The sequence below is a fragment of the Ceratotherium simum genome, chromosome 13 (genome assembly GCF_057802395.1).
Source record: "Ceratotherium simum simum isolate JZ-2026a chromosome 13, ASM5780239v1, whole genome shotgun sequence".
Lineage (NCBI taxonomy): Eukaryota > Metazoa > Chordata > Mammalia > Perissodactyla > Rhinocerotidae > Ceratotherium > Ceratotherium simum.
This window is the reverse complement of record NC_141912.1, coordinates 27,384,046-27,396,523: the sequence shown is the minus strand read 5'-3', so window position 1 is coordinate 27,396,523 and position 12,478 is coordinate 27,384,046. Positions and strand designations below refer to the sequence as shown.

Genomic DNA, 12,478 nt, shown 5'->3' with positions numbered 1-12,478 from the left:
AGTGGACCCAGTCAGCCCACAGCAGAGGCCCTGTACACTCCATCAATGCCCTGCACACTCCACCTGCTCCTTGTGCATGCCCTGCCCCACAGAGGTGGACCCACTCACCTGGCTGCAGAGAATCCAGGCACCTAGCCTATGCAGGTACACAAGTTGACCAAGCGCTTGTTTTTGGGTGGGGCCAGTCTGTAGGGCGGGCTTCTTGCCCTGACTGAGCTGGATTAAATTGGTGCTCTAGTTGGTGGGGCAGACCCTGGACAGAGTGGCCAGGGGGAAAACTTCAATGGCGTCTGCCAGTGACTGTCAGCATGCCTGCACCAAGTCACAACAATGGCTGTCACCAATGTCTCAGTCCCTAGAGAGGTCTCACCTCTCACCATGATGCACCCAGAGCCTATCAGGTGAGTTTCTTTTCACCAGAGGACTGTGCACCTTTCTTTCTGGTGATTTTAGGTTGCTTTCCAAAAAGAGTGAATTTGTGCATGGACCCTTTAAGAGCTGATTTGTTTGTTTTTCTTATGTTCAATAGCTTTTCTGGGGATATTCCCCATTGTTATTAGTAACCAGCAAGGCCAGATATTATGACACTCATGTGGGTTGTGCTGGATCTAGAAAATGCTTATAGGGGCAACAGTCCCCCACTAAGGTCCCCCACTCCTCCAGGGAAGGCTGCATACCTTTAGATTGTTCCCAGGTGGCTGCGAAGTGCTACAGCTTGCGAAGGTGGCTTTTTTTCTCTCCAGAAGGAAATTTCTGTCTCTTCCACCTAGGTCAGGACTGTCGCAAGTTGCACGGGTTCCTCTTATCCATTTTTCTCTCAGGGATAGTTGTTAAAAGAGTAGTTGTAAGTCTATTGTGTCCATGGGAGGAGGTGAGTTCAGAGTCAGCCTATGCCACCATCTTTTTTTTTTTTTTTTTAACAGTTTTTATTTATTTTAAATTTTTTTTTTGGGGAAGATCAGCTCTGAGCTAACATCTATTGCCAATCTTCCTCCTTGTTTTTTTTTCTTTTTCCCCCAAAGCCCCAGTAGATAGTTGTATGTCATAGTTGCACATCCTTCTAGTTGCTGTATGTGGGACACAGCCTCAGCATGGCTGGACAAGCGGTGCGTCGGTGCGCGCCCGGGATCCGAACCCGGGCTGCCAGTAGCGGAGTGTGCACACTTAACTGCTAAGCCACGGGGCCGGCCCTATGCCACCATCTTGACACCAATCTCCCCACATCTTCTTTATCCATTCATCTGTAGAAGGGCATTTGGGTTGCTTCCACATCTTGGCTATTGTGAATAATGCTGCAATGAACAAAGGGGTGTATATATCTCTTTGGATCATTGATTTCAAGTTCTTTGGATAAATACCCAGTAGTGGGATAGCTGGATCATATAGTATTTCTATTTTTAATTTTTTGAGAAATCTCCATACTGTTTTCCATAGTGGTTGCACCAGTTTGCATTCCTACCAGCAGTGCATGAGGGTTCTCTTTTATCCACATCCTCTCCAACATTTGTTGTTTTTTGTCTTGATAACTGCAGCCATTCTGACCAGTGTAAGGTATCTTAGTGTAGCTTTGATTTGCATTTCCCCAATAATTAGTGATGTTGAACATCGTTTCATGTGTCTGTTGGCTATCTGTATATCTGTCTTGGAAAAATGTCTGTTCATATCCTCTGCCCATTTTTTTATTGGGTTGTTCCTTTTTTTGTTGTTGAGTTGTATGAGTTCTCTATGTATTTTGGAGATCAAGCCCTTGTTGGATAAATGATTTGCAAATATTTCCTCCCAGTTAGTGGGTTGTCTTTTAGTTTTGTTCATGATTTCCTTTGCTTTGCAGAAGATTTTTAGTCTGATGTATTCCCATTTGTTAACTTTTTCTTTTGTTTCCCTTGCCTAAGTAGACATGGTATTTGAAAAGATGCTGCTAAGACCAATGTCAAATAGTGTACTGCCTATATTTTCTTCTAGCAGTTTTATGGTTTCAGGTCTGTCTTATCTTTCTCTCTGTCTTTGTGTCTCAGTCTGTCTATCTGTCTGTCTCTCTCTCTATACCTGTATAAATATATGTTAATTTTAAAGAATAATTAAAAGTAAATAGTCATGCTATCACCACTCTTGTAAACTGGAACCTGGACAGTACCTTGGACAGCCTGTCCCCAGTTGCATCCCTTTCTCACTTCATTGATCTTGACATTGTTATAATCAGCCTTTCGATATTCTTTTTAGTTTTGACTATACTTTTGGATTATAACTATAGTTTTACCACCCATGTTTGCATTCATAAACAACAGTTTGTTTTACCTATTTTTGAATTTTATGTAGAGGGATTAATTACTTTGTGACTTGCATCTTTTGCTCCGTATTTTTGTGTGAAGTGCATTGTTTCAATTTATTTTGCTGTAGTTTATTTGTATTTCTTGTATAGTACTCTGCTGTATGAATAGGCCACAGTTTTCCCATTTTACTATTGATGAGCATTTGGATTGTTTCCAGGTTTTGGTTAATACAAGCAATGCTGCTATGAGCATTCTTATACATGTCTCTTGGGGCACCTGACCAAGAAATACTGCAGAGAATTTAAACCTAGAAATGTTAATTGCAGGTCAGCATTCCTAGAAAATGTCAAAGTATTATCCAAAGTGATTTTACCAATTAATACTTGCAGCCCCAGGAGTGAACTAGGAAGAAAAGCATTAATAGCAGGTCTGTAATTCCCTCCCTCTCTAGACACCTTAGGTCATATTGGTCTTTACTAGACCTCCTTACAAATATTATGATGGGATTTAATTAGTAGGGAGATAACTGAGAAAAGCTAATCTAACAATTTTTTAGGAGGAGATACATAGTTTACCTCTCTCAGCTGAATATTATAAATAAAACTGGAATTTCTGGATATGTGGGAAACAGTTGGCTATAGAATGGAAGTTAACCACCGAAGCTTTCTATACTTGTGTGACTAATGGCATATCAAAACCAAGAGCTTCAAACCTAAATGGTTTTCTCTGAGATAGCTTATACTGCTAATTAGCAGCCATGTATTACTCTGAACAAAATGTGTTCCAGTCTGGAAAAAGAGATTTTACTTTTTTAAAGTTGCATGATGTTTAGGGCCTAAGCTTGCCAAAATCAGATGTTGTTATTTATATCTGCCTTTGCCTGTATAGTCAAATAAAGATAAGTTGTTTTGAAATAAATTAATTGATGTTCAAAGTTGACTTTCACAGACAAAGCACACATCAACTTCCTTCCACTTTTCTTTTCTTTTTTTAAAATTTTTTGTTTATTGCAGTAACATTGGTTTATAACATTGTAAAAATTTCAGGTGTACATCATTATAGTTCTATTTCTGCATAGATTACATCATGTTCACCACCAAAATACTAATTACAACCCATCACCACACACATGTACCGAATTATCCCTTTGTGAAACTTCTAGAAGAAAACATAGGCAGTACACTCTTCGACATGGGTCTTAGCAACATCTTTTCAAACACCATGTCTGACCGGGCAAGAGAAACAATAGAAAAAATAAACAAATGGGACTACATCAAACTAAAAAGCTTCTGCACAGCAAAGGAAACCATCAACAAAACGAAAAGACAACCTAACAATTGGGAGAAGATATTTGCAAACCATACATCTGATAAGGGCTTCCATTTTTCTTTAGCAATTATTTATAACTGTCCTGGTAAACTCAAAATCATTTGGATTATAAATGCAAAGATTAGTTAAATTCAAGCATACTATATAAGATTCATTAAAAATCAATAACTTTTCTTTGTGTTATTTGATTTGAGTAAATCATTAAAACCTTTGGATGTAAACTGAACAATGTTATAGAGGATTTTAGGTTTCATTCCTTAGCCACACTAGAAGTTTGTTAATAAACGTGATTGCCCTCCATTATATTCACCTTAAAGATTAGAATGTGCCTAATTATTAATTCTGTGATCCCTTGTAAGTTGGTTATGAGTGAAATTAAGTGATAAATTTATTTACATATCTACATTTAAATTAAGTAACTGAGTGAATTCTTATTTATTTATTTATTATTTATATGTTAAAAATTTTTTTGTAATTGTGAGAAAAAAAATCTTAAGGTTTCATAAAACATCTAAGTCATTCAAAGGTGAGAGCTAAGGTAACTAGGGAGGTCTAGAAAGTTATTTTTCCTCTGTCAAATATTTGGAATTATAGAAGAGACAGATTAGGCGTCCTCCAGCATTCTCCTTGATGCTCATTTTCCCTGAGGATTGTTGTCTCTGGCCATCTCAGTGACATCAGCTAATCAACAGTCTAGGACATACATTCCGCAGAGACTCCAGGCAAGTAAACAGGTTTGGTTCTCCATCTGTGCTAGCCCAGGCACTGAGCAGTTTCATAGCACCCTCTCCTGTTGCTCATAAGGGTGTCTTGGTATAGCCAAGTCATTGTATTGGGGAAATAATACTGAGATTTAGAAATTGCTTTTCTTCATCTTCTTACCACCTAGAGGCAACATGCACATCCTCTAGCACCATGTGAAGATATGTGAAATCATCATGAGAAATCTTAAGGAAAGTCCTCTTGTTTAAGAAAAAATTCTGGATAATCCAATGCTTGTATAATCAACCTTGCACTCACACAACAAGCTTCCTGATTCTACATATCCAAGTTCCAATTCCAGTACTCTATTAAAGACAGTAAGTTGGAAATGAGGTAGGGAAATAGCTTAGGACCCACAGATAAGGAGAATAAAGGTGAGTGGAATGGAATTCAGTCTCTTTGTTGCTTTAGGAATTGGCAAGTTAAATTATTTTCAGTTGCAATTGTTCTTGAAACAAAAAACTGAATTGGTTTGCATATATGTCCATTGGCAAAAGGAACAGACAACAGAAATTCACCAAGTATAAAAACTAAATTTAATTGTTTATTTTAGAACCCAAGAATTCATTTCTAGACATTTCATCCCATTGTAGTACATTTATTATTCCTCAGTAGGTACATATGGAAAATAATTTAAATAGAGCATATTTAGCTGCAATAAAATATGCCCTTCAGGTAATAGAATAATAGTGTATGTATGTATGCAAAAGTATTAGAATATAAGCTTCCATTCTATCCCTTTGGCTTCTTATTCTCTGTGAAATTACACAATATTTGTTTTCTACAGTTAAAATATCTTATTATCTGTAGTTTTAAAATGTTTATTTCTTCCGTTAAAGAGTTATCTAAAATAGTATGGAGTCTTCAAAACATTAGGTGCAAGTTACAACAAGAAAGTTCCGTTTCATGACTATTGTGTCAATGCATCTTAATTTGGAATTTACTGTTAAAGAGAAATGATGATTCTTCAATTGAGTACAAATATCAAATTAAAGAGCAAAGAAATAGAAATAGAAAAGTGACCTGAATGTTTATTAATTGATGAATTAGGAAATGACAGTTTTTTAAAAATTGAGGTCGCATTGGTTTATAATATTATATAAATTTCAGGTATACATCATTATATTTCGACTTCTGTATGGACTGCATTGTGTTCACCATCAAAAGTGTAGTTTTTTATGAGATTGCACTGAGGTGACGTGTAAAGTACAGTAAGTGCCATCATTGCATCTTTGCACACACTGATGAATGACTCTTTTGTATGAATATGTTGGTGCCCCACTCGTATCCTTTTTACTTGGCTGGAGCTCCCATCCATACCGTACTTGTTATGAGTATTGGTTGCTAGGTTCACAGCCATTTCCTTCTTCAGAGAATTGCCCTCCGCTGAAAGTGAGCCTCATTGCCAGGAGGTCTACCAAACTCTGGTGAGGGCAGCCCACAACCAATGACAGATTCTTGTGATATACAAAAGACTGCCTTTGCCTCAAGGTGAGACTGAATCTGCTGCAATTCATGCTCCGGAACTGTGCTGTCAGATACAGTAGTAATAGCCACATGTAGCTCTTTAAATTTAAATTAATTGACATTTAAAATTCATTTCCTTAGCTACCACATTTCAAATGCTCAGGTAGCAATGTGGATAGTGGCTATTGTATTAGACAGTGAAGACAGAATATTTCTACCATCACAGATAGTTGTATAGAAGAGTCCTGTTCCAGCATCTTTGGGATCAGACTCATGATGTATTCCACCTGAGATCACATCCTTGCTTAACAACATTGTTTGCTCTACTGTGCTTCCCTCACTCTTTTTATTCTGAGAACGTTCCTTCAATAAACAACACCCAACAGAATTCCTAGTCCAGCCTCTTCCGCCATAGAACCTGGACTAAAACACTGTACATGTTCATTAGATCCGTCATTTCCAAAACAGTGATAGATCCATTTCCCCCTCATTTCCACATCCTCCATTGCCATCAGGGGCCAGTCCTAATATATTTGAGTTCAGCTCAGACCTATGAGACAGAAGCATTATTAAATTCAGTCATAGCACTGAGACTGCAGAGATTTTTGTCATCATTTTTTTTTCAGGAATCATTCAGGAACTGGACAGGGCAGAGTTTTTATGTTAAATATGTCAGCGGGTGTTGTATAATTTGAAATATCTTAAATACAGACATTATCTTGAGATTTTTTTGTCTTTAAGATGTGTGGTTATCTTACTGAGTATCTAATTTTACTGAAACATCTATTTTTCCACTAAAATTTTTAGAATTATATGCCAGTATTGTATAATTATTGTAATTGCAAACTACTACTTCTACCACTAGATATGAGTCAGTACTTACCTCTTTCATTTGCTGCTTGTTCTCTTGATTCTTATTGTAAAATTGTGTTCTTGTGAGATATCATTTCCCATTATATTCCTTTTTTGATGATAGTTGTTACATAGAGTGCCATCTTTATTTGATTTGTAGACTCTATTCATTTTTATTTTACCTATTTAAAATTTTTTTGTACATGTATATTCTTACTTTATCTATTATTTATTTTTTTGTATCCAAAGTAATATTTTATGTGTAATAATTTAACCGGACTTTCCTATATCATGTTCTATTGTGATGGTTATGAAGGACACAATTTTTTGTCCTTGTACCTAGGATGAATGTGTCTAATACTTCCTGTCATTATTATTTATATAGTTTGTCTAGTATGAATCAATCATTCTTACTGCATTAAGTCAATTGATGCTTTCCTAGACATAGATGATGATTCCCAAATTGCATAATTCTTTAAACGTGGTAGGAAGGAAATGAAGTGAAGTTTCTCATTTGACTTTAGTCAAAAAAAATCCCTTCTCCTTGAAGATTGCTTTTGTGTTGATGCAAACAGCTGTAGGAGAGATGGATGCCTAGTAGGAAAGGCAGAAGGGAACAAAGTGACCCAGGTTAGTGGAGCAAACTCTTGAGAATCAATGGGATAATACATCTTGCAGCTAGATCTTTCCTATATCCAGTCTTACTAAGGGATAGCAATTTTCCAGAATTGTAGTGAGAAAAAAAATTATAAGTAAGAAGATAGAATATGACATCAGTATCCTAATTACCTCCCAGTGTGTTCTCCAGCGTGGCATTGGAAGGAATTGTAACACACAGGGACAATCACGTTGCTTTTTCTGTTTTAGTGGGCATCTCGTTTGCCTGTTTTATTTTTCAACCTGAAATCGTATTCATTTTTGTACCTGTCAGATAGGTAGCCATTCAGCATTTTTTTACTAATATATATATTATGCTGTAAAGCAGGAAATCATTTGTACAACTTCATCTCACCAGGATTTTATCTTTTGGTTCTTATTGCTATGATAACATAAAATATATCATTATTTTATTACAATGGTACATTTTTATATCGGTGTTTTCCTTGGATGAGTTAGCATTTTATTTTTGCCCTCCTTCAATTTGGTTAATGCTTCCTTTATTACATACAATTTAAAAATTAGCCAGCAGTTCATTTCAGATGAATGTCTCTATATTTGTGTATGTGTGCATGAGACTGAACCGTGGTTTGTTTTTATTTGCTTTTCTGAGCACGTGTGGGTCAGGGCACATTTAGATTGTCCCTCATATTTTTATAATAATTTCTATTATGAAAATTTTGCATAGATTTTTATGAGGATACCACTGATCACATTCTTATAAGAAATCAAAGGAAGCATGAAATATTGCGAAATACCGCATCTTCTATGTCACGTGTGATGATTACTCTGAATTTTAATACATCCATTTGATTTACAATAAAGTAATGTAGTGGTTAAATGTACAAACTTTGATATCAAAGGGACATAGGTTTGCCTTAAAACATTTAGGAGTTTAATGATCTTGGGGAAGCTATTTAACCATTTAAATCAATTTCTTCATATGTTAAAAGGAGATGGTAATAAATTTCAAAATATTTTAAAAGATTAGTTGAAAAACGTGTAAGTATTTTGAAACATGTCAAACACTCAATAATACCAGTTATTATTCACATTATTAACTGTGAGGAGCATATCAGTTCAGCCTTCAACCTTTGGATACTTTAAATTTTCAAACTTTAAATGCAAAAAAATTTATTAATTAAATATTGTTGTTTTTGCCAGATATGTGAAATAGTACTCTTACATAATGTTGTTTTAGGCTTGATTGTAAAGTTAAATTAGTTTAATCCTTCTCTTATATGATGCACTAAATTTCTATTATATGTGCTTTTACTTTTCACAATGTGTGGCTTTTTTATTTATTTTTCTTGCAAATCAATTATGGGACAGGGAGGAATTTATGTCAGTGATAGAGGATATTTCCCAGTGACTTCTCAAACTAACTCTTCTTTTATTTGATCTTTACTTTTCCCTTATTCAGATTTATTAATACTTATTTTATGCCATTTTCTATCAATTTCTTTCACACATCAATGTGTTTACACCCAAACCTGATTCAGATTTTAAAAGTCTTAGAAGAATCACAAATTTACTGTATGATTATCCATTTGAATATGATAGAACTGAAATATTCATTTTCTGATGCCACTCAGGTAGGTGTACGACTGTGCTTGTGTAATACTAAATAGCTGGATGAAAATGGCAATCAACTAACCTTAGAGCTGGCAATATGTTTGGTCCAGTGTAACTAATTCTTCAAGGTAGCTCCCAAAAAGTTGTATATATAAAATCAACTTAATGTAGATGGATGTTCTTAGTTTTTTTTTTTTTTGTGGGGAAGATTGGCCCTGGGCTAACATCTGTGCCCATCTTCTTTTATTTTGTATATGGGATGCTGCCACAGCGCGGCTTGATGAGTGGTGTGTAGGTCCATGTCCAAGATCTGAATGTGTGAACCCTGAGCTGCAGAAGTGAGGCATGCAAACTTAACCACCTTGCCACCAGGCTGGCCCTGTGATTTTTATAATACCAAAATATCCTTGTCTTTATGACTTTCCTTATGTTACTTTTGTTTTTACGTAATATCTCTTTGACCTGTCATTTCTTTGACAATTTGTCTGTCTTTATTTCTATGTATTTATCTCTTTAAATATTTTATCACAGGGAGTGATGTAAAGCATTTCTCTTTGTACATGGATTACATAATTGGATAATTTTTAAAAATGTTTATCCTGATTAGAATGTTGTTAGGGAATTATCTCACATTTTTCAGGAAAACCACTGTAAATCTCACTGTAAATTGAATGATGGTAATTGAATGATGCCTGAGTATTTAATTGTTTTTCTACCATAAAAAGGACTAGGGTAGCCTTCACAAATATAATATATTAGGCAGAGTAGAGAGGCCAAACTGCCAAAAGATGTATAGTCAGCATTATTAGTGATATTTTGAATGTAATTTATTCCTTTGTATAAGTACAGTCTAGATCATAAATTCCTATATCTGAATGGATTTTAGAGATTATCTTGTATTATATCCTATTGCATATGAGGTTTGTTCAAATTCAGTTGTGTAGAATTTTGAGATACATATATATATATATTTTTTGGTGAGGAAGATCAGCCCTGAGCTAACATCCATGCTAATCCTCCTCTTTTTGCTGAGGAAGACCGGCTCTGAGCTAACATCTATTGCCAATCCTCCTCCTTTTTTTTCCCCAAAGCCCCAGTAGATAGTTGTATGTCATAGCTGCACATCCTTCTAGCTGCTGTATGTGGGCTGCGGCCTCAGCATGGCCGGAGAAGTGGTGCGTAGGTGCACCCGGGGTCCGAACCCCGGGCTGCCAGTAGTGGAGTGCGCGCACTTAACTGCTAAGCCACGGGGCCAGCCCAAGATACATATTTAAAATAAACTCTTTGCCTCTGTCTGCGCCTCTTATTTTTGCTGATCAACCTCCTTGTTTTTCCCTCATTCTTATTTTTTCTAAAATATACGTATATTCTTAAACCTTAAATTCTGTTAAACTCAGTCTGTGACGGACCTTTTATACCTATGATTAATGGAAATACAAGGTCCATTATTTGATTTTTCTTATATTAAACATCAATGATATTACTTTGTGTGAAATGTGGAACTAAACTGGTATAAGATATGTCAATCTCAGTGAGTACATCCTTATTGAGACAGTTGTGTATAAAATCCCATGGTCATGTCTTTTAACACGAGAGATTCACCTCCTCCTCTTTTTTTTTGAAGGTACCTTCTAAAAATTTCTAAATGCTTGGTCTTGACAGGAATCATGTGCTAACAAAGGATGGAAAAGAAAAATAGAAGTTCTTTCACTGGGTTTATCCTACTGGGTTTCTCTGACAGGCCTCAACTGGAGCTAGTCTTCTTTGTGGTTCTTTTGATCTTGTATATCTTCGCTTTGCTGGGAAACACAATCATCATTGCATTGTCCCACCTGGACCCACGTCTTCACACCCCTATGTACTTTTTCCTCTCCAACCTCAGCTTTCTGGACCTGTGTTACACTACCAGCATTGTTCCCCAGCTCCTGGTTAATCTCAGGGGAGCAGACAAATCTATCTCCTTTGGTGGTTGTGTAATTCAGCTGTACCTCTCTCTAGGGTTGGGATGTACAGAATGCATCCTCTTAGGAGTTATGGCATTTGACCGCTATGTGGCTGTCTGCAGGCCCCTCCACTACACAGTAATCATGCACCCCCGTCTCTGTGTCCTGATGGCTTCTGCTTCATGGTTCATTGGTTTTGCCAACTCCTTATTGCAGACAGTGCTCATCTTCCTTTTACCACTTTGTGGGAGAAATAAATTAGACCACTTCTTTTGTGAAGTCCCTGCATTGCTCAAGCTTGCCTGTGTTGATACCACCATGAATGAGTCTGAGCTTTTCTTTCTTGGTGTCTTCATTCTTCTCATACCTGTTGTGTTTATCATGTTCTCCTATGGTCGGATTGTCACGACCATCTTAAGAATAAAATCTGCAGCAGGGCAGAGAAAAGCATTTGGGACATGTGGATCTCACCTCACAGTGGTCACCCTGTTCTATGGCACAGCCATCTATGCTTATCTCCAGCCCAGCAACAACTACTCTCAGGATCAGGGCAAGCTCACAGCTCTCATCTACACCATCGTTACTCCCATGATCAACCCACTCATATATACGCTGCGGAACAAGGATGTGAAGGGAGCAATAAAGAAGATGTTTTGGAAGGAATATGACTGCAGATGACTGGGCGAGGAAGATCTTTTAATGAAAGGACTTTGAATGTCAGAGCCCTTAAGATGTTTGTGTCCTCCACATGTCATCCAAAACTTTCCCCTGTCAACTCTGAAGGGAATTTCTCACTTCATTCTCCTATGAAAGTGAGTGTTCAAAATCTTAGTTAATGGATTCATTCCAATCTCCAGAGATGCTGATTCAGTGTTTCTATAGCATCTGCATTATATTTATTATTTTTAAAATCTCTATAGAGTTTTATTATTTGCAATCCTATTTGGGAACATTATTCCATTTCTATTTGCAAAAAGACCTTTAAGTACCTACCATAAAGGCACAGCCAAATAAGACCATAAAACCAATGAAATAGAGTAAGAAATATTAACATTTAGCATTTTCCAGCAATTGCTAGAGGGCTATCACTTATTCTAGCATTTTGATCATGGCTCTATTACAAAGTCCATAGATTGACTGTTTCAGAGCTTTTCACAAAAGTAGGTGGAGAAACTGTGGGAAAAACAAACTTTAGGGTCAAAGAAAAACTTGCCAACATTAATCCTGAAAAAGTCATTCTGATATTAGATCCTACTATGACTTCACCAATATGGCAGCCATATTGTGTAGCATTCATTTCAGTGTAGGCTGTATACAGGATCACTGGGTGAAGGGTGTGATGCAATGCTGCTGGTGACAATGGTAGCCATTAGCTGGGAATAACACCAGGTAGTGCTTATGTATAATATTGAACATAGCTATAGAAACACCAATGTGAGGTACAGAAGTTGGTTATTTTAAGTTTGTGAGCCTCCTTTTTCCTTTTTAAAAATAACTTTTTAGGACATTATCATATCTGAAGAGTACATGCCCCAAGTCCTATTTCATGTTCTACAGATTTCATCTACAATAATGCAGCAAAAGTTTCAAAGGGTTAAATATGTTTAGATTTCTCTCTTCATA

General features: G+C 36.4%; 1 protein-coding gene across 1 annotated transcript; it reads left to right on the top strand.

Moving 5' to 3' along the window:
* Positions 1–10,573: 10,573 nt before the first annotated feature.
* On the top strand, positions 10,574–11,533 carry LOC101393689 (olfactory receptor 2B8-like). The gene has a single exon (XM_087438195.1). It carries the CDS (start codon positions 10,595–10,597, stop codon positions 11,531–11,533), a length of 939 nt encoding a protein of 312 aa, XP_087294321.1. The 5' UTR covers positions 10,574–10,594.
* The last annotated feature ends 945 nt before the right edge of the window (positions 11,534–12,478 follow it).

What these genes read in the sequence shown, in the direction of transcription:
- LOC101393689 (XM_087438195.1), top strand. Translation starts at nt 10,595, where the DNA reads ATGGAAAAGAAAAATAGAAGTTCTTTCACTGGGTTTATCCTACTGGGT.